Raw genomic sequence first — 27,146 nt, forward strand, 5'->3', positions numbered from 1 at the left:
TCCTGACGGGGTCCGGGCGGACAGGTGAAGTGTGGTCGAGCGAGTTTGAATGATAATGACCATGACAGGCGGAGTTCCACGCTGCCTCCTGCGTTTGTGCGGCACTCTGATCTCCGATTCCATACTCTTCCAGTGAAATAAGGGCCGGGTGTTGACAAATGATGCCAGGAGCTGCCATCAGTTGCAAAGTCCTGTATTGTTTTCCTTCCGCGTGTTGATGTCATTGTTTAGCGAGTTGTCAGATCATTAAGGAAGTTGGGGATTGTTAAACTATCCAGCTGAGTTTGCTCCAGTATAATTTTACTTGCATTTAAAATGGTTCCTTTTACCGGTTCAAAGAGATGGCACAGTTGGGGCCCAATACGAAAAGTAAGATAATCTTTGGCTCAATTCTTGATAACGCGAAAAACTTTGCCACTTAAAAAGCACAAAGATATTTTATAAGGACATGGTGGTGGTAACGTGTGTGTATGTGAGAGAGAAAGTGTGTGTGTGAGAGAGGGGAGAGTTAGAGAGAGAAAAGTGTGTGTTTATGTGGGTGTTTGTACATGTGAGAGAGAGATACAGAAAGCATGTGTGTGTTTGTGTGCGAGGGAGAGTGAGTTGAGAGAGAAAGTGAGTTTCTATGTGAGTGTGTGTGTATGCCAGAGATAGAAAGTGAGTTTGTATCTGTGTGTGTGTGTGTGTGTGTGTGTGTGTGGGAGAGTGAGTGGAAGTGTGTCTGGGGGTGTACAAGAGTTGATGTGTCTGAGTGTTGGTGCGTGTTGGTGTAGCTGAGTGTTGTGTGCTGTTATGTGTGAGTGTTGGTGAAAATAGTTGTATTGCTGAGTGTGTGTGTGGGTGTGTGTTGGTGTGAATATGTGTGTCGCTCTGTGTGTGTGTGTGTGGGTGTGTGTTGGTGTGAATATGTGTATTGCTCTGTGTGTGTGTGTGGGTGTGTGTTGGTGTGAATATGTGTATCGCTCTGTGTGTGGGGGGGTGTGTGTTGGTGTGAATATGTGTATCGCTCTGTGTGTGTGTCTGTGTGCATGTGTGTGTGTGTGTTGGTGTGAATATGTGTATCGCTCTGTGTGTGTGTGTGTGTGTGTTGGTGTGAATATGTGTATCGCTCTGTGTGTGTGGGGGTGTGTCTGTGTGTATTTGTGTGTAGTGGGGATTGTTGATGGTAGTGTAAACCTCACATTATAAAATGTGGCATTTTCATGGGCAGCCCAGATCACAGACAACTGGTGTTCAGAAAGAATTGTGTCCCATAAACCAGATCATTCAGATCCACCCCAGAAGATGGCATGGTAGCACAGCGATTAGTGCTCTTACAGCATCAGTGGCCAGGGTTCAATTCCTGCTGCTACTGTCTGTAAGGAGTTTGTACGTTCGCCCCATGACCACACGGGTTTCCTCTGGGTGCTCCAATTTCCTCCCACATCCCAAGGACATATATATGGATGTAATTGGATTGCATGAACTCGCTGGGCCACAAGGGCTTGTTGCTGTGCTGAACCTCTAAATAAAAGTAAATAGTAAATAAAGCTGGGATGTGACCTCAGGGCAAAATTCCTGAGGTTGCTTGGAAGTGCTTCGCACCACCTTGTACATTTATGTCCGAAGGTCAGGAACAGCAAGCACGGTTTCTTTGACAGACTGCGGTAAAATTGCTTTTACCAAGGTGAGGAATAGTGAAGAATGAAACACTCCCCACTCTTTGTGCCTACTGAATCGGCTTTAGTATCACTGCTGTATGTCATGAAAGTCATTGTTTTGCAGTAGTATTGTAGTGCAAGAGAGCATGTCCTGGATGATAGAGGTCATTAATAATGCATGCCGCTTTTTTGAGGCATCATCTATTGAAATTGTCCTCGATAGCTGGGAGATTCTTGCCCATGATGGATCTGGCTTTGATTACAACCCTCTGTAGCTTTTTCTGATCATGTGCAGTTGCCCCTCTACAACAGGAGGTGATGTAACCAGTTAGAGTGGTCTCCATGATACATATGTAGAAATTTGCTAGAGTCTTTGGTGACATATCAAATCTTCTCAAACTCCTAATGAAATATAACCACCAGCATGCCTTCTTCCTGATCACATATTTAAACACTCCCATATTGTGGTACACATACCATTGTTTACCAGCAAGGCATTTCTCCAGTACCCATCAAACCAACAGGCTCCCGCAAAATACCTCTGCAGCTAATGTGATAGTTTTGAAGTGCCATCATTGTTTCACGAAATGCAGGAACCACCATTGCGTGACAATGCGACACCATGGGAGAAAGGGAAGGAGGAAGGATATCAGAAGGAGAGATGGGTAAGAGCAGGGAAGAAAATGGGTGAGATCCAGAATGGGGAATGTAAAAAAAAGAAAAGGGGGAGGGGGGAGAAATTATCAGAAGTTAGAGAAATTGACGGGCTTTGATATATTCAGCTGAAAAGGCCTGCAGAGCCCTATGTAATCCACCACATTGAAAAAAAAATTCCCCAGCAGCATTGCATCGACTGTACACTGGGGACGTTGGTGTATATTTTCAGACTCAAGGGACCCATAACCCATAGCCTTCTGATGCAGAGGTGAGAAGATTACCAAATAAATTAGGCTTGGTATAATACTAACCTCAGAAGATAAACTCCTCATACACCATTGTGTTGACTTTCCCATTATAAGCCTGTTGAAACCACCTTGCCAATCTAAGGCAATGTTACTTAAATGGCCAATACACTTCATAACACTTCCAACTACTAGGAATAGTAGATTCTTATCCCATCATGGGACATTTATTGTTGGACATTGGAACTGAAAACACAATCCAAAATACTATATATCATTAAGAAAAATCTTGCTGTATACAACAATACTTGACATCTTTCAGTGCAGTTTTATACTAAAAGACTTCACCATGGATGGTCGATCCTAAGTCTGGCTGCAAAAGGTGGAAGACTGGTCATGAGACTAGCAACCCCATCCCATAAAAACCCAGTGCCATAAAAATGTCAACACAAGCTCCAAAGACCTCAGTCATGAGAGAAGAAGGATTTCTGAGGATGAGTTACATGTGGGGACAACTTAAAAGACTGGCCTGGGACAGGACTCTGGCGAGCTGCTGTCAGTAGCCTATGCCCCAGTAGAGGTAATGGTTTTGAGAAGATTATACTAAAATGGATGCATATTATATACACATCTTTATAATGTTCTGCATTATACATTAATGAAACACATTAATAATGTTCTGCAGCTTAATGACAGACATGCATATACTTTACATCTGGTGTGTAGAACCAATGAGCTATTTGTGGAAATGCTATGTTGGTTGCAGAAGTGTAGCAGCACTTCCGGGCTGCCCAGCACAAACTTAGCTGATATGACTTGATGCAAAGTGACATGTTTCACTGTATGTTTTGGTGTACATATGATAAATAAAGCTAATCTTATTTAATCTTAGGGCATGCCCTTTTGTCCTTATTACCATCAGGTAGGAGGTACGGAAGCTGAAAAGCACACATTCAGCAATTCAGGAACAGCTCCTTTCTTCTGCCATCTGATTCCTAAATAGACATTGAACCTGTTAACACTACCTCACTTTTAAAATATGTATTATTTCTGTTTTTGCATGATTTCTAATCTATTCAATATACATATACTGTAATTGACTGATTGATTGATTTCTCTCTTATATATTACGTATTGTATTGAACTGCTGCTGCTAAGTTAACAAACTTCACAACACATGGCGATGTTAATAAACCTGATTCTGGTTCTGATTACCTTGTTGGAAGAAATGCACACTATTGCAAGGAAAAAGTGAACATATAAAATAAGTAGTGGGTTCTTCTATGGAAGTTACCTAATCATCTCATTACATTGATTACAGATACTAACAAAGCACTAAACACAAGAGATCCTGCACATGCTGAAAGCCTTGAGCAGCACACACACATCCTGGAGGAACACAATAGTTCAGGCAACATTAGGACTTGATAAAGGGTCTTAGCCCAAAACATCAACTATTTATTTTCCTATATAGATGCTGTCTGACATGATGAGTTCCTCCAGCAGTTTGTATGCATTGCTAAAACCTTAGAACTTTTGTGGGATTGTTCCCAAAACATTTTAGAGTTCATTAAAATGTGCTGTCAAAAATGTGTACCATAATGAAATAATGTGAACATTCTGCCTGTATCACCATTTGGTATGGAGAGGGGGTGAGCTACTGGATAGGATCAAAATAAGCTGCGAGGAGCTGTAAACATAGTCAGCTTCATCATGGGCACTAGTCTCTGTAGTATCTAGGACATTTTTCAAGGAGCAATGCCTCAAAAATGCGACATCCATCATTAAGGACACCCATCTGCCAGGACATGCCCTGTTCTCATTGCTTCCATAAGGAAGGAGGTACAGGAGCCTCAAAGCACACAATCAGCAATTCAGGATATTGAACCCTTAAACACTACCTCACTCCTTTTATTCTATTATTATGTATTGCATTGTACTGCTTCTCCAAAGATAGCAAATCAACACATGCCAGTGATATTAAACCTGATTCTGATTCTGAAGCCATTCACACCATTAAGAATAGAATTATAGAACTGAAATTGTACATCTTTATTCGCTAGTCCATTTTAATTCATTAGTTGTCGCAAGTTACTTGTGCCTAGTTTAATCTTTAGGCACTATCAGAGGAACTTAATAGGCAATGTTTTGTGCAGTTTTTCCCATCTCTCTGAAAGAACTAACATATCTGTATTTTAATTTCCTGCACTTTGTGCAAATATTCTGCATGTCAAGTCTAGTTAGTAAGCATTAGTAGACTGTTCCACACCAGATTCAGTTTTTCATGTCACCTCCATCTAGGTGACAGTCAAATGCATGGTTTCCATCTAATCAGCCCCCTTCCTTCACCCAGACTAACTCTGATGCCTACACTTGCACCCATAGCTAAGCCAGGCAACCTGGAATTCAAAGTCAAAGTAAATTTTTTATCAGAGTACATATGTATCACCATATACTAACTTGAGATTCATTTCCTTGCAGGCATTTAGAGGAAAGTTAAAAAAAAGATAGAATTTATGAAGAACTATACATAATGAAGATTGACAACCAACGTGTAGAAGAAGACAAATTTAAAAATATTACTGAGAACATGATTTGTATAGTCCTTGAAAGTGAGTCTGTATATTGTGGAACCAGTACAGAGTTGAGATTGAGTGAAGTTATCCACACTGGTTCAGGAGCCTGATGGTTGTAGTGTAATAACTGTTCATGAACGTGGTGGTGTGAGACCTCCATCCCAATGGTAGTAGTGAGAAGGGAGCATGGTCTGGATGGTGGAGGTCCTCGATGACGAATGCTGCTTTCACACGACGGAAAAGATTTATTAAAAGTTTCCACTGAGGTTTGAATATCAATAGCCCAGTTCTGAGTGAATGGCTTCAGTACTCATGATGTGCAACTATGTCAAAGAATTTGCAGCCTGCACCACAACTGCATCTCACCTTAGAGTTCCTAGGCTGCCCTTGCCACCCATTTGTACAACAAACAGGCACACCTTCTGTTGGCGTGAAAACTCAGTACGCACTGGCCCAATATTCACGATGCAGGTGGGAATGTAAGCATGGGAAGGACAAACAATGAAGCAATTGATCTACATTGCTTGGTCTTCCACCAGGTGGTGCTTTTAACCAGCAAGCCACTGGGAAAGGGATATTGAAAGTGTTCTGCAGGCAGAGAGGAGAATCACGCCGGCAACACTAAATCAGATATACTGGTACAGTCTGTGGACTCACTTTCAGGGACTCTGCAGTCCATGTTCTCAGAATTATGTGTTTACTGTTTTATTATTTGCATAATGTGTCCTCTTTTGCACATTGGATGCTTATCGGTGTTTGTTTGTGGTTTTTCATGGATTCTATTATTTTCCTGTGGGTACCTTCAAGGTGGCATATATTTCGATAATAAATTTACTTTGATCTTTGGTGTGGGGCTTACTTTTTCTTCTAGATTTAACTCTGCTCTTTAATCGATCTCAAGGATCAATGATGAACTTTACTTGCCATATGCATTTACACACATGTTTTAGTATTACATATCATATGATACTGTTAGTATCATAACGGACAGTGCCCATGCAGACTGGCAAAGTGCAGAGGTTGTGACAGTGATTTGTTTCTAATGTGTTGTCCCCTTTCTGCTGTACGGTAACTAGTTTGCAGTCATGATTTTGATCACCCCCCCCCCCCCCACCCCCCACCAATAACCGATCCTGGCCGTAACTCTCAGCAATAACATGGCAGTGAAGCAAAATCAACACAATCTGCAAGTTAAAGCAAAGCGAAACACAGAGATTGGCAGCAGGTTTCCCTGTCTTCCCCTTTTAAAATGTTGTATGGTGTAACACAGAGCAGCACATAGGAAATGCTGGAGGAACTCAGCAGGTCGGGAAGCATCAATGGAGGGGAATAACCAGTTGATGTTTCAGGTCAGGACTCTTTATCAGGACAGTGACACTGAACTGGGATGTCATTCCATACTTTGTCTAAAGTTTTACCTCATCTTGCTGCTTGCCATCTGAACACAGGGCGCGGAACCAGATTTCTGGGCCTCAGGCTGAGTGCTGGAAAGTGGGATTTGATTTGTGTACATTGTAGTCATTCAGGTGTTCATACTAGGCTGAAATTTCTACAGTTGTATTCACTTAACTTTTTCCCCAACATCCACCCGCACCAGGTGAGCAGGAGAGGAAATCCTGGCTGATTTCACAGCACAACAGAGTTGCACTATCGCTTTTACAGTGATAATTCAGCATAGATTCAAGATGGCAGCTGGCCCGGCTGATAATAGAATCTCCAAACCCTTTACCGGTTGAGCAGCCTGGAAATCCCACACGGTTTCAAATATTAACCAAGTAACAGTCAGAAGCTGAAGACAGTCCAAATAATGAGCAGGTGAGTAAACGTGTAACTTAAAACAAAACAGTATATCGTCAGTGTTGGGTCAGCACGGTAGCTTAACGCTATTACAATGACAGCGATTCTGGGTCAATTCCCGCAGTTGTCTGTAAGGAGTTTGCATGTTCTCCCTGTGACCATACGTATTTCCTCGGAGTGTTCCGGTTTACTCCCACATTCTAAAGCCCTACGAGTTAGTAGGTTAATTAGTCTCATGGGTGTAATTGGATTGCAGAAGTTCGTAGGGCCGGAAGGATCTTTTACCGTGCTGAATCTCTAAATATAATAAAAATATAACATTCATAATTTGAAAAGTGTCTTCTTGAACCGCTGCATTCCAAGTGCAGAAGGAGGCCGTACGTTTTAGACACGGCCTCAACGAAGAAGCGGAGATACACAATAATTCCACGTCCGATGGCGTGTTGACTTGGAGCGCAACCTGCGGGCGGTGGTGCACCCGTGCACCTGCCGATCTCAGCTTCTGCGACGAACCATGTTGCAGTCGCGAAAAAAAAACGGAGCACTTTTGACGAACATTGTCAACGCGAAGGAGCGTGGCGACAATCCGCACACAAGAAGCTCCCACAACCCGCAATGAAACAAAGACCAGATTGAAGGGTCTCGGCCCGAGACGTTTATTGCTCTTCACAGATGCTGCCTGACCTGGTGTGTGTGTGTGTGTGTGTGTGTGTGTGTGTGTGTGTGTGTGTGTGTGTGTGTGTGTGTGTGTGTGTGTGTGTGTGTGTGTGTGTGTGTGTGTGTGTGTGTGTGTGTGTGTGTGTGTGTGTGTGTGTGTGTGAGAGAGATTCTGGATTTCCAACATCTGCAGAATCTCCTGTTTTTTGTGACTAGGTGATCTGTTTGCACCTCATTGATCGCTGATTAAATACTGACCAAAACACCAGAGCGAACAGACTGTGTCATTGGTATTTTCCCAACGGGAAGGCAAACTGAGATCATTTAAGTTTTCGCTCGTCAACAGTGCAGCATTCCGTCGGCACTGCACTGGAAGAGGCCAGGATTATGCCCTCAAAACTCTGCGAGTGGGACCAGAGCCAAAAATCGTCTGACTCGGGAAAATAAATCTGCTGCGAGAGCGGAGTATGACTGTTCTAAAAAAAAGTCAGAGGTTCCAAAAAGAAAACCAAACCCTTTTTAAAAAAAAAAGCCATTTGACTTATTGCTCTATTTTATTAAGAACTTCTGGATTACGAAACTATTCCGACGATCAATTACTCATGTGTAAATGATTCACCAATTGGATAATGATGTCCACTTTTAAAAAAACCATATTTCGCTTTCATGCGCAGCTGGGTTTACTCCTTTTCTTTCTTTTTAGGCTGCTTATGTCCCTTGTTAACCCCGAAACTCCTGACTCGTCACTGCACTTTCAATACCGATCTAGAAGCTTGAGACCTGTGAGGTACAGGTTCAAAACAGATGTTTCGGTCCGTTCGCAGAATACATTCACATAACGCAATTTGGACTGCATGTTTACTTTCTCTCTAAAATAAAACTATCTAAAACAATCATCAAATCAAGAATTTAATTAAGCCGCACGACCAGCAGAGAAAAACAAGTATTGAATAAATTACTAAGTAAATAACCCGATGTTATACCTCTATGCAGTGCACAGACAGAACACATACGTGTTATGTGCGTGCGTTCACGCTTTTTTTTTGCGTTTGGGGAGATTGCGGTTTACAGTCAGTCACACAGGACTGTGTGATCTTGCCCTGCTTTTCTTTGGTGCTGCTGATTGGTTGATTCTGTTATTCCGCCTGAATCGTGCGGTGTTGGTTGGGCGGCCCAGACTGACGTGCTGCTCCGGGTGTGTGTGTGTGTGTGTGTGTGTGTGTGTGTGTGTATGTGTATGTGTGTAGCTGGATCCGCCGCTGTCACTAACACATGTAGGTAGCTGCAGCGGCAGAGCGGATCGGCCGCGCCGTGTGTGCGTGCGAGAGAGAGCGTAAACTCCCCTCGCTCCCTCGCCAGAAGGACGAAGCCCTGTCCTCCACCAGCCTCCACTTGGCCGTCGTTGTTGCAACAACCCTTCTCCCACCGATCTACCCGAAAGGAGAGGCTCCTGGAGTAACCCGCCGCCCTGCATGCACACAGAAGTTAGCAGCCGGACATCTCAAAGCGAGAACTTCGGTTTACCTTGTGCCGTCGGCAGCGGACACGAGACAGAAAGCGCACATAAAGAGCTTTCATGATATTTCCAGACAGCGAGCGATTAAAATATCATAAGGCCGATCTGTTGTGGGACTGCGCTGTGCAAGACTGGCGATTGGATTCCTTCATTTGCAACTGAATTCTAGACGTGTCTTTCAAGATCGTCGCAAATCGTTTTTTTAAAAAAGCTCTCCACATATCCGCACGCACATACACACACACTACCGACCAAGCGGAGAGCAGGTAAGACTGTGGTCGCGTGGAAGCGATTAATCTGGGGATAGAAAGGGAGGCGTTCGGATTTGGTTTGGCTGCGGCGGGTAGCGCACGCACGGTGCCTTGTCCCCGGCGGCTCGTTTCTAACTGCCGTTTTCCAGCCTACTTTGTATGACTGGTTTAGTTGGCTGCAGCTCTCCGTCTCTCGGAGCCCCGGCCGAATCAAGCATTCGCCCGAATGCAGTTAAGTTAAAAGCTTTTCTTAAAAAAATTAAAACACAGTCGTCCCCCCCCCCCCCACTTAGGAGGGAAACTTGTCGAGGCCCTAGATCCTACGTATAGCGGTTTATTTTCTAGAGGGGCTGCCGGTTTCTTTGCGATTCGGTTTGTTTTGAAGATTTAATCAGCTCGATGTTGGGGTTGGCGACGGGGTTCCCCGAGATATTTTGCCGCCGGATTGTTTTCGACTTTCTCAATTTCCTCTCTTGCGGTCGCCGCAGCCCCGCATTGAGACTGGCGTGTTTTATTTAAGGGAGAAAAAAATAACAAGGGAAGCCTGAAACGATCGCACATCAGGCACATGTGCAGGGCAGCTAACAGCTCCCCCTCTCTCCTCCCCCCTTGCCTTCATGGAGAGCCGCATTCATCTTGAAATGACACGAAGGAAGCCACAGCAGTATTGAGATTACTGATCAAGGACAGATTAGACCAGCATAAACACAGTCTTTGGGTAACAGGTTAACAAGCCACTTAATTGAGGTGTGTGTGTGTACGTGTGTGTATGTGTGTGTGTGTGTGGGGGGGGGGGGGGGGGTGCCTGTAACGCCACTGCCGGCTTGGGCCTGATCTGAGATTTCATTCCTATCTTCAACCGACCGTCGGCAGAAAAATACACCGACCTTAAATGAAATATTTTTATTTTCGTCTTTTTTCTTTCTCTCTCTTTCTTCCTCTCCTGAATGTAGATTCGATCGGATTTGCAATTGAAAAAAAAACATAAGCATATAATGGTGAACAACGGGAACTCACAGACGCCCACAGCCGGCGTGAACCGCGCGGGCCTCGCATGGAAAACGTGCGCCGGCTGCGGGGGCAAAATCGCCGACCGGTTCCTCCTGTACACAATGGATAGTTACTGGCACAGCCGCTGTCTCAAGTGTTCCTGCTGCCACGCTCAGCTCGGAGAGATCGGCACTTCTTGCTATACGAAGAGTGGAATGATACTGTGTAGGAACGACTACATCAGGTAAACACTCTCTGTTCCCCCGGTTCCTCCAACTTTACACTCCACGGGGCCGGGCTTGTTTTGTAAGGGGATGGTGGAGCAATTACAGCCTTATACTTGGTTACTGTTGATTTTCAGATCCAGGCCTCCCACGTACTACAACCCCCTCTCCTTACTTCAAGCTCCCACCTTTCCCCGCTTCCTTATCTAACAAGTCAACTCTCAGCTGTGTTTGAAAGACTCTCCCCTTTTAAACGCCGGAACGGGAGATTGGTGGGGGATTTTCTGAGGAGCGTCTGCTTTTCGGATTCCTAGCTACCGCTAAAGGAGGGTAGCAGTGTAGAAATCATTCCATCTGATTAAGTGGAATCTTATTAAAAATAGGTCAATCAATCTTTCATGCTCTCCACCCTCCAATTGCTGGAATAGTAATTGATTCAGAAAGGTAAACAGTAGCGCTGCCGGGGCCTAAAATGTCTCACTTGAATTCTGCTGTTGCTTTCGATCTTAAAAATTATTGAATTCTGCTTGTTATCTTTACAATAGAGTAGGATTCTTTTTTTTAGAGGGTTGTGGTATTGAGAACCGAACTGTAAGCTCTATGCCCAATTCGGCTTCTGTTTAATAATAACTTATTTATAGAGCACTTTTCATACAAATGATGCAGTTCAAAGTGCTCTACAGTGGGATAAAATGCAAACATAATAAAAGACAGAATGATGTTAGAAGCAAGGTTAAGTAAATAGTTGGCGTTTAAAATTGTCAGCTGAGTCCGCATCCCTTAATAGTTCTAAGGAATTAAACAATTTTAGGAGCGGAGTTTTAAAAAACTGACGTTTATTGTCACGTACTTGAGTGCCTGATATTCGCAGTATCATAAAGTCTTTTTATAAAAATTTATTTCTGGGGTTCTGGAAGGTAAATTTAAAGGAGATTAAGAATTTCATAATGCTTTTTAAAAACTCCCGTGCATCCGTTTATAAAGGGGAAAATTCTAGACAACATTGGCTTTCACGGAATCTTCGCCGGGGGCCATGGGGGGGGGGGGGGAAAGAGTCTTATTAAAAGGCAAAAAGGACGCGATGAGAGAGTTTGGGTTTGAATTCGGAAACCTTTCTTACCACGTGATACTCCTTCCAATCACCTAAATGGAAGAGGACAGGTCACATGCCAAAACTTTCAGAAATTAAACGCTTAATCCCTGAAGGTGTCGTGATTTGATGGCGGGGTTAGGAAGATTGTGTGGTTTAGGATTTAAGTGGACAAGTTTAGTTTCAGTGACCTGAATTAAAGACGTGCGAAAACCCAGGGGAGTTTGCATTAAACTTTGCCGCTGTGAAATTTAGTAGCAGCAAGCTTGTCAGACACCTCATCAAGAGGCCCAGAACGCCGGTGTGTGTGGGGGGGGGCAGCAGTTCCATGATAGGTAACCGTTTAAAGTTCCATTATATGCTTGTTTCCCCGGTGGCTCAAATACCGGCTCATCGGCGGCGCTTCGGATAATTCAGTACTTCTTGATGGGTGTTGCCTGGGAGGAAAAGGGGGTTTGAGGTACATTATTTTAAAAAAAAGCAGCGCCTTCGTGCGAGAGGAGAAGCCCGCTCGGCCCCTCAGGCTTTAGATATCCCGAGATAAACCAAATTCCTGTAAATATGCATGATTTGTAAAACGGTTAAACAGTGCCAGCTCCCCACCCCCTGTACATACAAAAGCAACTTCGGTTATCAGTCTTAAATACCTAAGGACGCGTGAAGGGACTCGGTTTGCAAGGTGGGCAGCGGAAGGAGACTTGGCGTGTCCAATACGAAGACAGCCACCATGTAAGAGTCAACAAACAAAAATATTTAATTAAGAAAATCAGCTTTTGAAAGTAAGACTATTACCAGCTCGCCTGTCGCCCGTCCTCTCTGCTGTAAATCCTAGACACTAAAATTCAATAGATGGTATTTCTCTCTCTCCTCTCCGTCCCTTCCCATTCTACACTGCAAGGTAATTGTAAGATTTGGTTACTTAACACTTCTGAAGTCTGTCCACTCCATAAACCTGATTGCGGATGTTGGGGGGGGGGGGGGGGGAGATGTTGGAAAAGCCCCCAGTATTTCAAATTAATTAAATCGCATCGCATGTAATTTAGGGGGACGTTTATCTTGATTTGTCATCACAATTAATTCAAAGTCCCCAATTCGCTTGGGAAAAGATCATCTACTCTGCTTGATATGTATTTTACCATTTTCTGTCTCCCTCTCCTGCGCCTATATTTGCATTACCTGTATTTTCCTTCCAGCTGTCTTCTCGTCCTTTCCGCCCCCAGCCTTTCCTCCATTGCGCTATTTTTTCGCAATTATGCAAAAGCACCATTTTATGTATCAATATATTCCGCCTCTATTAAAACGCTTGAAGAGTTCCATCTCATTTGGGGCTCCGGTTTGATACTGTGATTGATCGGCTTGCTGGATTGTTGAAATATTAACGACCTCTTCGACTCGGAGCCCCAGAAGAAAATTGAAACCAATTTTCTGTCGTCACAGTCTGAAGGGAAGATTAAACTCCCCCCTGTATTAATTAGTCGGCGCTGGGGGTAGTGTTTCCCCTTCCTACCAGATGTAAGTAGAAGCCGTTTCACCAGCTCCCAGGTCGGACAGATAGACACTTAATTGAGCACCGCAGGTCCTTGAAGTTCCATCAAAGAGCGCCAAATGAACTTGAGGAATCTCCTCTTTCTGTCTATTTACATTCGAGTCACGCAGCGCCCGGAGTGTAAAGTTTTCGTATAATGTTACACATTTGACCCTGAATTGTCTTCAGCGCGAACCCGCTTCCCATCTGTCAGCGTGCGCACCGTTACTTCCTAATACCTCAAAACAAGGGAGGAAGTTTGGACCAGATACTTGATATTTACGATTATATCTAGATATTACACGTGAAACAAAATAGCCCTGATTCTGAACAGCTTATCCCGCAGTATGTTCCCAGTGTACTCTGGCTTGTGACACTCATTTTCAGTTTCTCTCGTTGGAATGTGGAGAGGTATTGCAACGATCATTAAGAAGGTTAAAAGAAAAGATTAAGTGTGTTTTATGTTAACCGCGGTGACAATGTGCCTCTTAGAATCTTCGGTTAGAGAACAGCAAAAAACTAGCAGACTTTGCAACGTCTAGTAGCGCTGCTGTACAACATTCACACGGGTCGATGCTAGTGAGTGGGCGGAGGTCACGTTCGCAAACTGTACCCTCTGATTGTGATTTATTACCCCCGCCGTGCCGAAAACCCCTTTTAGACTGCCCAGAGCCGCATACTCCCAAGGAGTTAGTGCGTGGCGCCTAGGCTTCCTTCGCGCAGAAGCCATTATAATTCAGCAGCAAACGTGTCGATATGTCGTGTATCTAAACTAATTAGTTTTGAGATGGAGTTTTGATTGAACTCTGGCAATCGATGCCGGTGTAAAATTTGTTTCTCGGTCTCCTTATTAAAAGCTATCTTAAGCGGGCAGCTTTACTGCAGTGTGTCACCCGTCGATACTTTTAATAACAACTTAAGAGGCTATTTTCAATAACGTGGCGACAGCGAAGTAATACGTTGGACATGACGAGGCGTCTCCTGCACGCTCGGTTCCTGACAGCTATGAATGGCGCATTCACAGGCATACATCTGGCGCGAAGTCGGGGAAGTGGTGGTGGTAACTGGAGAAATATTTTCATGCTTGGGCCTCTCCGTTCCCCGCCCGACTCCCCTCCCCGATGCTTCCCCTGCAGTTCACCGCTCCGAAGTATCGCGCGGGGAGGAGGGGGTGTGGACGGTGGCGACGAAAGGCGGGCGCGTTCTCTACCCTGCCGGCCAAATTCCGGTGTGGGCAGCTGGCGGGGAAGTCATCCGCATTGGGGACGGGATCAGATGAACAAATTTTTTTTATAGTGAGGCGGAAGAGACACTGTTGGTATGAAGTCTCGGCCAATTGATAGTGAGCACACCTCTCACAAAGCGGGGGTGTGGGGTGGGGTAAATAGTGATTGCACCCGCTGTAATTTGGGAAGTTGCTCTATCAGAGCACAATCTCCTGGTCCCGTCTAGCATGATAACCAATAGAAACTAATTCAGGCCAGTCTGTTCTTATCCAAACCTTTGTTTTTAGAGTGGCCAAGACTGTAGTCGGAGTCAAAAATAATTTTTATTACACACTATGTGCTGGGGGAGCTCAGCAGATCGGTCAATGGATGGGAATAAACAGCCTACCTTTCACCAAAGGGCCCTGATGGCGAAAGGTTGACAATTTATTCCTGTCCATAGAACTGCCTGACCTGCTGAGCTCCTCCAGCACTTGGTGCGTTTTGCTGTAGATTTCCAGCATCCGTAGTGCCCCTTGTGTCTATGATTATCTTCCTGTATGTTCTCCCAGATAGATGGTTACTTTAAAACTGGAATGGTTTCTGCAGACATCCTTCTGAAACAGGTTCTTCCTCCCCCAGTAGTTTTCGGCGGTGACTTCATCACCTTCTCTAAACCAGCACCCTATCAATTTTGGGCACTTTGAACTTGGTGTGTAGAAGCCCTCTCCCTTATGATCATGTTCTCATTAAATTGGCTCAAGCGTTGTTACTGAGTTATCTTGATTGCAAGAGTTCTAGATGTTTGAAGCTGAACTTGGAGGGTGGGGGGGTGAGAGCTGGGTAAGAGTAATAAAGCTTTTTTTGTAAAACGTACCATTCTTTCAAATAATTTATGCAAAATATGAGCAGCTGTGGGAGTATTTCTTTCCTTTTCTCAGTGAACCCTTTTCTTTTGATTGTTACATTTTTCCCATCAGTCCAAGTATAAAGTGTAACTCCTGCAACTCCTCTGCCTTTCTTAGATTGTTCGGGAATAGTGGAGCGTGCAGTGCGTGCGGACAATCGATCCCAGCCAGTGAGCTGGTCATGAGGGCACAAGGCAACGTCTATCATCTCAAGGTAATAGTATCCGTTGGTGTTAAGGCATTTCGAGGCTAATTAGCAAGGCGAATCTCCCTGTCAGTGCACAGCGCTGCTGTTGTAATCTTTGCTTCCTTGGTGAGCTTTGAACAGTTCTACGGTATGTCTGTAGGAGTAGCTAAGATTGAATTCAGCAATGCTCTAATTACTGCTCGGAAGACACAATTTGACTAAGCTGATTTATTTGAATGTCCATTTTCTATAAGTTCACCCTCATGCTATCCCATGTCACTTTACCAGAATAATCAGCATTACGTTCTTTAAATGTTAGTTTTATTTAATTTCATTTATATTACCTTTGTTATTTTACTTGACAAGATTCAGATTCCAGCTCTTCATTGGCTAAAGAGTGTTCTCCTGAATTTGTGAGTCATGTCACTGATATTTATGACCTCTGGTTCTGGACTCTCTAATGACATTAAAAATGGTGTCATTTTCCTCTGTCTCCAGTGCTTTACCTGTGCCACCTGCCGAAATCGTCTTGTCCCCGGAGACAGGTTTCATTATATCAACGGCAGTTTATTCTGTGAACATGACAGACCCACGTCCCTTATCAATGGACACTTGAATCCACTTCAGAGCAATCCTCTACTATCTGACCAGAAGGTAAGCAAGGGGTTCTTTTCAGCTTCTGGCCCATCTTTTGATTCTGTACTCTTTTGTTACACCGCTTTGGATTCCATTTGCATTTATTGTGAGTGCAACTTGGGCATAACATGAAATATATTGAAATGAGCACTATGGTGATGGCAAATCACAGAAACAAACCGGGTGCTGAATAGAATTCAGATTGCCGTTTTGGTTGTACACTGAGGCTGTTGAATAGACAATAGTGATATCCATGTTTTGATGTGTGATCCGCCTTTTCAGTAACATTGGCATAGTTCTCTAGGATACAGTAACAGCACTGTGCATCTATTTTATTCCTTTTTTCTTGCTCTATTACAATCAGAATCAGGTTTAATATCACTGGCATTTGTCATGAAATTTGTTGTATTGTGACGGCGAAAAATTGCAATACATAATAATAAAGAAACTAGCAATTACAGTAAGATATATATATATAATTAAATCAAATAAGTGGTTTAAATAGTAATCAAAGAAAAGAAAAAGATAGTGAGTAGTGTACTTGGGTTCATTGTCTATTTATAAATCTGGTGATGGAAGGGAAGAAGTTATTCTTGAAACCTTAAGTGTGTGTCTTCAGGATTTTGGTGAAACAATTTGTCCTAGGTTATTAGTGTTTCTGAACATTTTATTTTCTTTAAAAGTAATACATAAATGTTTATCTTGGCTTTCCCAATCAAACCTGCATCACTTTTAGCCACCACTTGCTAGTGGGTTGAATGTGTTTGAACCTGATATAGTTTGGTGTACGTGCTTTTAAACATTCAACACATTTGGTCCATGCATGCTCTATCGCCAAATATCCCAGTTTACCTAGTGTTCCAATGTGCTTTCAAAGCAGTACAGAGATACCATAAATAGATGTCCACTGATCTTAGGTAGGAAGACATGCCCTCATCTCATTGCTACTATCAGGGAGGTACAGCAGCCTGAAGACACACACTCAATGCTTCAACAGTCTAATTGGAAGTATAATGTGCTGAAGAATTTTTCAGCTGAGCAAGCAGAGGAGTTGGCGGTCGAATGGTTTAGTATCATTGGCAAATGTTAATTGGTTTGTTTTGTGGCAGCAGTACAATGCAATACATAAAACTATAATTTACATATAATTAAATTAGGTAAGAAGTGAAAAAAAGAGCTAAAAATAGTGAGGTAGTGTTAATGGATTGGTTCATTGTCCGTTCAGAAATTTGATGGCAGAGGGGAAGGATCTGTTCCTAAAACATTGAGAGCGTGTCTTTGGACTCCTGTACCTTCTCCTTGATAGTAGCAATGAGATGAGGGCATGTCCTGGGTGGCGGGGTCCTTAATGATGGATGCCACCTTTTTATAACCATATAACAATTACAACATGGAAACAGGCCATCTTGGCCCTTCTAGTCTGTGCTGAATGCTTACTCTCACCTAGTCCCACCTACCTGAACTCAGCCCATAACCCTCCATTCCTTTCCTGTCCATATACCTATCCAATTTTTTCTTTAAATGACAAAGTCGAACCTTCCTCTACCAGTTCTACTCTCTGGTATAAACTGAGTTTATAAAGAAGTTCCCCCTCGTGTTACCCCTAAACTTTTGCCCCTTAACTCTCAACTCATGTCCTCTTGTTTGAATCTCCCCTACTGTCAATGGAAAAAGCCTATCCACGTCAACTCTATCTATCCCCCTCTATCAAGGTATTTTAAATACCTCTATCAAGTCCCCCCTTAACCTTCTACGCTCAAAAGAATAAAGACCTTTTGGGGCATTGCCTTTTAAAGATGTCCTCAATGGTGAGGAGGCTAGTGCCCATGACAGAGCTTGCTCAGTTTGCAACTTTCTCCAGCTTTATCTGATCTTGCAGCAAGGCAAGGAGATAGTTAGCTAATGGTTCCTACCTCTCTTCAAGTTTCTTGTGTTGACTCCAGCATAAGTTTACACAGCTAGAAGAGCACATTACAGACCCAGTGTAACATAAAGTGCTGTGTTATCTTGCCTTTTATTGATCTTACATTCTTTTGTGATCTGAATATCTTCTCAGATTCATGAGGAACCATTATTCCTCATGAACTATTGCAAAATTTTCATTTGTTGCACATTGTCTGTCTTTGATTAAAGGAAGGGAACTTCCTTTACACGGGATTAATAGTCATTATGCACCATTAATGCTGCTTTACATACCAGAGTATCACAATTATTTCTTTGTTTCATGCCCTGCCTTGTCGTCGTTATCGCCCTTTCGTATCAGTTTGTCATACAGTTCCTACACCCAGTGAACCTAGTACTGTAGGCCTCCGTTAGTCTCGATAGACCATGGATTTGCGCTTTGGAAAGTTTCCAGGGCGCAAGCCTGGGCAAGGTTTTTTTTAATGGAAGACTGGCAGTTGCCCAAGCTGCAAGTCTCCCCTCTCCATGCCACCGATGTTGTCCAAGGGAAGGGCATTAGACCTAGTACTAATACATAGGTAAATAGGTAAATTTGTTTATTATTGTTACTTGTAATCACAGTACAATGAAAAACTTGACTTGTATACCATTCATGCAGATTAATTGAATACAACAGTGTGTGGAGGTAATGCAAGGTAAAAAAATAACAATGCAGAATAAAGTGTCATAGAGAGAAAGTGTGGTGCTAGTAGATAGTAAAGTGTAAGGTTATAACCATAAGACAAGGAGCAGAATTAGGCCATTCAGCCCATCAAGTCTGCTCCACCATTCTATCATCTCTGAATTTATTAACCTTCTCAACCCCATTGTCCTGCCTCCTCCTCATAATTTTTGACACCCTTACTGATCAATAACAAATTAGCACCCCATGACCTAGCCTTTGTTATGGCCTGATTCTCAATTCAATCTGTATTGGTATTGAATAATTCTATACACTGCAATAATTCAAGACCTTAGTATTCTTTTCACACACTGGTTCGGGTGCCACATTTTCGGTAAAAGTTTCCTCTTGTCTGATAAGATTATGCTGGCCTAATCACTATGACATCCACAGCCTGTAGTGCAATCTTAAGCTATGATCTTGGTCCAGCCATTGCTCCAGGTAGGTAAAGGACACAGTTTGGTCAGGAGTATATGTGAGATGGGGAAGCAGGGATATAAAACTCCTTCATGGACTTCCACCGACCCCTCCAAACCTCTTTTTAAACAAAGCATGAGAGGCTAAGGATATGAGTACAAATACCCCTTCTGTTTCATTTCACCCTCACCAAAATGTCAAGGGCAGATGTGTGTACATCTCCCAAATCTAATTTCCTCCAAATGGGGGCCAAGTTTGAAGGTTGAACCCAATTAAATGCTGACAGAAAGTGGATGTAACCTTTGTCATTGTAGTTTCAATGACTTGGTAGCCATTGGTTTAACCCTGTATACTTAATCTCCTACGTTATAATTTCCCAGATGTTCCCGTTCATATTGCTAAGAGGCATGTGGCTTGGTTCTAATATTGTTCTGTGCTCGGTAAAGAATTAAAAGCATGTGATGTGCTCTCTCTGTTAATGAGCTTCAGTTGGAGGTGTTTATACATTTCAGTCTCAGGAAAGTGTTTTTTCACTCCATACACTCAACAGAAGTATGTGCTGTGTGGCAATTGGAAGGAGAATGAGACTACGTGCATAATTGGTTCCTGATTGAGGATTCTGGTTCAAGGTAGATGTGGTCTTGGTGAAGATTGAGGTGTTAGGATCTTTCTGTGCTCCTGCTTTCTGTCTTCAAATCTCCCAGTATCTGCTGCAGCAGATGAGACGTTGGGTATTGAGTGATTGAGGAATTAGTCCAAGAAAGTGGTGCTGAGGCAACAGATCAACTATGACCTTATTGAATTCCAGAACAGACACAAGGGGCAGAATGGCCTGCTGTTTTCTATGATCCAATGCAGGCAGTAGAAGCATGCATACATAATGAAAGTGGTCAGTACATTTCAGCACAGTGCTGGGAAGGTTAATTGAGTGGAATTTTAACAAGTGTTAAACAGATGGGATTTTTCTTTAAGTAGCAAAGCATCAACAGCTCTGTGGCAAATGCAGCCTGTAGTTGAACTTGTTTTCCTAACACCCTCAATTTTCCTGATGAACGGTTTCGGCTCCAAACGTTGTCTGTTTATTCCTCTCCATAGATGCTGTCAGGCCTGCTGAGTTCTTCCAGCATTTTGTGTGTGTTACCCTCAATTTTAACCTTTTATGCTATGGGAGTGTTTAACTTTAAAGAAAAGATACTCTTGTTAATGTTAAAACAGTTTGATGTCCTCACAAGCTGCACTTTTTTGTTAATGATAGGCCACCGTTTTTTTTTCAAATGGACAAACTATAGCCAAGGACAGAAAATGTGCCTGACAAGTTTATGTTTAAAGAAAAATGCAAAACATTTCCATTAAAATGGCATAATTGGTGTTGTCTCTGTCGATAGTGGCCGACATTTGATGTTCATTTATTAAATAGGCGCTAGGCTGCTCCCTAATCTCTTTGTTCAAGACAGACAAATTACCTTTCTCACACTGTGGTCAAACTCAGGGGAATTAAAGCTCAATGCCTCAGCTAGTTTAATTAGCCTGCGAGTGGGGGGTTGCAAATTACTAATGCACCTCGGGCTTTTAGTGGCTTGATGAAAGGGTAAAAAAGAAAAATGCACTAAACTGTTAAAAGTTTTTAACCCATGAGAACTCAAGGCAGGACTTGTCTCTCTTTAAATTAATTTTGTATTTAGTTAACCCTTTGGATATTTGCTGGAAAGCAATTACCCTTCCAATGATTATGGCAGTGTTGTTTTCGAATACTTTATGGTACTGTATTTGGTTAACCATTACAGTATTGTGGAGGCAAACCTCTCGCGGAATGCTTGCAATATTTGTGCCTTTTATCTCCTTTCCATTGTAAGTGGTTGCAGTCTGTGAATTCATTGATAGGGCAATGTTTTAAATCTAGTCTGTCTCGGCCCCTTCTGTTTACTCGGGAAATCAAATCAAGGTCTCCATTTTGCTGTTATCCTTTGGTCGGCACCTTTATCTGACATTGGGGCGAGCGGGGAGGGTAGATGGAAGCTTTCCATTTTATTTGGCATACATCAGCTGATTTCAAAATGGAACGATTTAAGTAATGCAGAATTTAAATCCATTTAGTCAGAAGCTGCCCTGAATAAACGTTGCGGGAGCCTGAGTGTTGTGTTCTGGCTGTAACTCCTAAAGTCTATTTGAAAGCTGGGATTAAGGTAATGGAGGTGTTTACTTCGATATGCAGCTCACTCAGTAGTGGCACTTTCGGTTGAGTGAAATCGGTCATCTTGGTTGCCCCTGGCTCAAACAAACGGGCTCTGATGAAAGTAGAAGAAAAACAAACACAAGCTGAAAAATGCTTGAAGCACACATCAGCTGCAGGTGCACAGAGAAAGGGGAAACACATATTTCTGTTGCAACTTTTGGAGGCAAAAGCTGTATAAAAGTTCAAGAAGCTTTTAGACAGAAACATGAAAATACAGGGAATGGGGGAATATAAATCATGTTCATGCTCTACAACTCGTGTTCCTAGTATTATCTAATCTATCTATCTATCTCTGTCTACCAACCTACCTAACTAGAGTACTGTGCAAAAGTCTCAGGCAGATTTATATAGCTTTTGTGCCTAAGACTTTTGCATAGTAGTGTAATTTTATGAATTGCACTGTACTACTGCTGCTAAAAAGACCAAATTTAATGACACATGTGAGTGATGATAAACCTGATTCTGATATGGGTTGCCATTGTAGATTGAGAGTGGGAAGGGGGCAGGGCGGAGGAATCGCGGTTGCAAAAAAGGAAGTGAGAGAGGGGAGAGTGGGAAGCACCAGAGGGACGTTCCATAATGATCAATAAGCCAATTGTTTGGAATCAAATGATCTTGCCTGGTGTCTCAGGGCTGGCAGTGTCTGGACCCGCGCCATCCTGACCTTGGCACTCCTTCTTTGCCACCTGTCCTACCCCCACTCCTGCGGTGCTCCACCCTCACCATTCCCAACATCCTTAGCTCCCACCATATTTACAAATTCATTCTCGGCTCCACATTGACAAATACAGTACCGTGTAAAAGTCTCAGACACCCGAGCAATGTATATATGTATACGTGCCTAAGATTTTTGCATAGTACTGTATATCTTAAATATCTATATCTGCCTGTCTTTCTACCTACCAGCTTACCTGCCTACTGTGCAAAAGTCTTAGGCACATGTAAAAAAAATGCTATAAAGTGAAGATGCTTTCAAAAATAATGAAATGAAATATCAAACAAATTACTATAAAGAGCAGTAAACAGTAAAAAAGCTAAATCAAATCAATATTTTGGTGTGACCACCCCTTGCTTTTAAAACTGCATTAATTCTCTCAGGTACGCTTTTGTGCAGTTTTATAGGAAAATTGGCTGGTCGGTATATAAAATTATGATGGGTATAGATAGAGTGAATGCAAGCAGGCTTTTTCCACTGATGTTAGGGGAGAAAAAAAACCAGAGGACATGGGTTAAGGGTGAAGGGGGGAAAGTTTAAAGGGAAAATTAAGGGGAGCTTCTTCACACAGAGAGTGGTGGGAGTGTGGAATGAGCTGCCAGATGAAGTGGTAAATGCAGGCTCACTTTTAACAATTAAGAAAAACTTGGACAGGTACATGGATGAGAGGTGTATGGAGGGATATGGTCCAGGTGCAGGTCAGTGGGACTAGGCAGAAAAATGGTTCGGCACAGCCAAGAAGGGCCAAAAGGCCTGTTTCTGTTCTGTAATGTTCTATGGTTCTGTGGTTGTTCCAAGCATCTTGGAGAACTTGTCACAGTTCTCCTGCAGACTTTGGCTGTCTCACTTGCTTCTGTCTCTCCAGGTAATCCCAGACAGCCTTGTGGAGGCCAAAACCATGTAAAAAATCTAGGGTGCCTAAGACTTTTGCACAGTACTGTAGCTACCGACCTATCTACCTAGTTTTTAATTAATTTATCTTTATTTCTCTAGCTTATCTTCTTTTGCACATTGCTTGTTTGTTAGTCTTTGTGTGTAGATTTTTTATTAATTCAATGAACGACACATTGAACTAAACCGAACATACCTAGACTGTTTCGGCGACTTTGTGGTTTGATGGTTTATACTCTGTGGTTTTCATTCTTTTTTGCCGTTTGTGTGATTTGCTCTTTTTTGGTGCAGTGGGTGATTGATGTTTTTTCTTTGAACGGGTTCTATCGTGCTTCTTTGCTTTGTGGCTATCTGTGAGAAGATGAATCTCTGGGTTGTATACTGCACGTATACTTTGATAATAAATGTGCTTAGAATCTTTTTCTTTGTTCTTCTGTGGATGCCCGCAAGGAACTGAATCTCAGGGTGATGGATGCTTTCTTTGAGAATAAATGTTCTTTGAAATGTGCGGGCAGAAGGGATTAAATTAATTTGGCACCATGCTGAGCAGAAGTGTTGTTGACCGAAGGGCTAGTTTCTATGCCACACTATTCTATACATTAGCTATGATCTTATTAAATGGGTGGGGGGGCGGCAGAGTGGCTGGCTCTCTTCTGTTCATGTGGCCAGAGGTGGGGGGAGGTGGGGTAACTCGCACCGGCGGCTCTACATGGCTTGACTCCCTCGCCCCGCTCTCTTTCCTTTCCAGGTTTGCTGAGGTGACTTGGAGCAGTGCAGAAAAGCGTGCCTTCATCTTTTCAATCTGGCTCATCGCAAGTGGACCCCACTTTGTTCCAGTAGACAGTCATGTTTTTTGGCTGGTTTCAATGCCAGGTACACGACGACATTGCACACTTGTATACCCTCGCTAGTTTGCTCTCACCAAGCTCTTCCTGCATTCAAAGTGACTTGAGGACACCAGATTAAGGATTCTGTGAACCCGGGGCTAATAACTGTTCAGAGGGTGTGGGGGTGGGGAGGGGGGGTTGTGAAGGTAAAAATCAAATGGCCATTGAAGGACATCTGGGATAATGACAAATTAAATTCATTATTGGAGGTTTTGCGACGTGCTACGTACCTACATTAATATTTAGCAGGGCACTGGCCTTGGGTTCCTCCCCTCCCCCTTGTATTCTATTTTTCTTTAAAACATCCTTGGCAAAAAAAAAGTGTCAGCTCTTTGTATTTCTAAGTGTTGTAAAGACAATGTGTTTATTGCTATTATTAATAAAGAGGCAGCAATGGGAGAAGAAAAATCCAGTGATCTTTGTGGTAGTTCTCTATCATAAACACTTGTAGTGGTTCTCTGTACAATGACATGTATGCATGCATGTATGTGATTTGTCAAATGTTGCTTCTCTCTTAACCCCCTTCCCACCCCCAGCAGAAGAATTCCCAGCTTTCCAGTCTCTTATGTAGGACTTTAAGAATGGAAATTTTATTTGTGATATTTTCAAACAAAAAAACATTTGCTCTAGTATGGTGTATTTAAATAATAAAAAGCTTGAAATGGTGGAAGATAAGTTTTGTGTGTTCTTGATAAGTACTATAAACTCCAAGTAAGACTGTTTATTAGAAATGAGTTTGTTTCAAAGCCAAGTTTTAATGTGTCCTGACTATGGGTTGCAACAAAATAAAATGCACTTTATGTACTTTAGATTATAGGCCCATTACATTACAAATGTCATTCCTGTTCAGATAATCTACATGTGCACAGTAAAAAGATGCCTTTGATCTGCTGGTGATGGCGAGGGTTGTATGGGTAACTGGTAATGGATCTGAGAGCTTTCGATCTAAAGTTGCTCCATAAATCAGCATCATTTCAGATATGTTTGTAAGTACTTAGCACTGGGGTTTTAAAACTAAGAAGGGTTAATGAACTTCCTTTGGAAGGGTCTGAATGTTGGAGTAATCTCTGTCAGTTTTGATGCTGTGCATGGGCATGCAATGCATCAATGAAATGCAACGGCCCAAACTTAATGTAGATTTTTCTCCCCCAGAGCATAACATTCCCCAGAATCAGGGCCACTTTGAACCACAGTTTAAAAAGCCATTTATGGAGTACTGGAGTTAACTGGAAGTATTCCTTATCCCCTTTTCTGGTTGCATTGCACCAACACCGGAAAACTTACCAGGACATCCACTGGTTAAAAAAAACAGCATCTTCCTTTTGCTCCAGGGATCTTTGCATAACTGTTGACTCTGGTGTCCCCTCCCCCCCCAAAAAAAACAATTCTTTTGAATTTGTGAAACTTAAATCCTGTTGATTTTCATAATGATGATCTTGATCACGAGATGTACAGCATTTGATTCAGAGGAGCGTGAGCTATACCAGTTGTGATCGAAGTTGCCTTACAATCTTGATTTTGAATTCTTGCACGTAACTCGATGTGCGGTAGGTTGAGGTAATGCTGGTTTTCAACATGATGGTAGCTCAAACATCTTGGATGAATTGGTGATCTTAAAAGTATATGTTACTTTATCTGGAAACAATGATAAAATAAGAGTACAATTTATTTTGACCACAGGACACATCAGCTTATGTTTTGGTGATCTGGTGGCTTGGCAGCACCAAAGGTTCAAGCCTTTAGCCAGTTTTCTGTTTGAACTGTTTTGAGTGCTCTACTAAGTTGTAATAGCTCTTTCATTCCTCCTTTTTAAGATGCACCTTAAATCTTTCCTCTCCATTGAAGCTTTTGGTCGCTTGTCCCAATGTGTCTTTTATAATCACGTAGCCCTTGAACCTGTCAAGTCTAAGCTGACCAGCTATACCAGGGATTCCCAACCTGGGGTCGATGGCCCGCTCGGTTAGTGGTAGGGGTTCATGGTAACCCCTTGATCTACACCTGTCCCATTTACCAGCTCTTTGGTTTGTAGACTGCTATGGCCTGGTGGTTCAAGAGGTTATCCAGATGCTTCTTAACTACTGAGAGAGAACCAGCCTCCATCAAATCCTCTAATGATCCTATGAAGGAACTTGATGTTTTATTGTGAGTTGATTTTAATGCCTTCCCCCTCCCGAACATTTGAGAATGTTTGATGTTCTGAAGGATTTTTATTTCCTCTGGACTAATCATTGTGGTTGTTGCATGATCAACAATTGAGGAGTGCAGGACACTGGAAAGAATGACATTTGCCCTTTCATTTATTTAAGGGTTAATTGAATTGTAGAAGTAGATCTGCTGAGCTTTCGGCATCAGACTGGGAAGTTAGTGGTTGGAAAAGGATATAATAATGGAATTGAGCCTGATGCCGGATTGGCACCTCTCCATCTTGATAAGATAAGTCCTAAATAGCACATGATGATTTATTTCTGTTTGAAAAGAAAATCCTAATGGGTATTACTTTATTTTGAATTGGCTCCCAAACTCCAACCTATACAATTTGATCACAGTCAGAAAATGAGTAAAAGCTAGAAAATGGGGAATTTATATATTTTTATTCATTTGGAGATACAGTGCAGTAGAACATAGAACAGTACAGCACAGGAACAGGCCATTCAGCCCACAATGTTGTGCTGAACCAGCTAAAAAGCAAATCAAACACTAATCCCTGCTACCTACACCATGTCCATACCCCTCCATCTTCCTTACATCCGTGTGCCTACCCAAACATCTCTTAAAAGCCTCTACCACCATACCATGCAGTGCATTCCAGGCATCCATGATTCTCTGAGTAATTCACATCCCCCTGGAACCTACCCCCTCTCACCTTCAACGCAGTATACTGTTTCCTTGCGCTTCCCCTACCAAGGTGAAACACCTCGCATTGATCTGTATTAAACTCTGTCTGTCCTTCCTCAGCCCCTTACCAAAAACCTTTCAGCCCACGCTGCCCAATTACACCCATGTGAACAGATTAACCTTATCAACCTGTACGTCTTTGGAATGTGGGTGGAAACGCACCTGGTCACTGGGAGAACGTACAGACAAAGGCAGGAATGGAACCTAGGTTGCTGTCGCTGTAAAGCAATGCACTGACCCTTGCACTACTGTGCCCTCCTGTTTGGAAATTCTGTTTCTGGTGAATGTTTAGGTGATGGTACATTAGGTATCTGCCTCCAATATACCTCTTATTTTCTCCCTGTGCAGTGGCTGCCTGCCTGTACAGTACCAGGTAGACAT

General features: G+C 42.7%; 1 protein-coding gene across 4 annotated transcripts; it reads left to right on the forward strand.

The window, feature by feature from the left end:
- Nucleotides 1–8,760: 8,760 nt before the first annotated feature.
- lmo4 (LIM domain only 4) lies at nucleotides 8,761–24,545 on the forward strand. Of its 4 annotated transcripts, none has more exons than XM_073062625.1 (5): nucleotides 8,761–9,354; nucleotides 10,293–10,573; nucleotides 15,399–15,495; nucleotides 15,967–16,122; nucleotides 23,732–24,545. In XM_073062625.1, exons 2-5 carry the CDS (start codon nucleotides 10,335–10,337, stop codon nucleotides 23,738–23,740), a joined length of 501 nt encoding a protein of 166 aa, XP_072918726.1. In that variant the 5' UTR covers nucleotides 8,761–9,354; nucleotides 10,293–10,334; the 3' UTR covers nucleotides 23,741–24,545. The 4 variants fall into 4 exon arrangements, with proteins under 4 accessions (XP_072918726.1, XP_072918725.1, XP_072918728.1 ...); XM_073062624.1 differs by lacking the exon at nucleotides 8,761–9,354 and adding an exon at nucleotides 9,429–9,570; XM_073062627.1 differs by lacking the exon at nucleotides 8,761–9,354 and adding an exon at nucleotides 9,746–10,064.
- Nucleotides 24,546–27,146: the final 2,601 nt, after the last annotated feature.

This window comes from Hemitrygon akajei, chromosome 12 (assembly GCF_048418815.1).
Source record: "Hemitrygon akajei chromosome 12, sHemAka1.3, whole genome shotgun sequence".
NCBI lineage: Eukaryota > Metazoa > Chordata > Chondrichthyes > Myliobatiformes > Dasyatidae > Hemitrygon > Hemitrygon akajei.

What these genes read in the sequence shown, in the direction of transcription:
- lmo4 (XM_073062624.1), top strand. Translation starts at nt 9,499, where the DNA reads ATGACTGGTTTAGTTGGCTGCAGCTCTCCGTCTCTCGGAGCCCCGGCC. An exon ending in CAAGCATTCGCCCGAATGCA is followed by an intron (nt 9,571 to 10,292) that starts GTTAAGTTAAAA and finishes TCCTGAATGTAG; the next exon opens with ATTCGATCGGATTTGCAATT. An exon ending in GCAACGTCTATCATCTCAAG is followed by an intron (nt 15,496 to 15,966) that starts GTAATAGTATCC and finishes CTCTGTCTCCAG; the next exon opens with TGCTTTACCTGTGCCACCTG.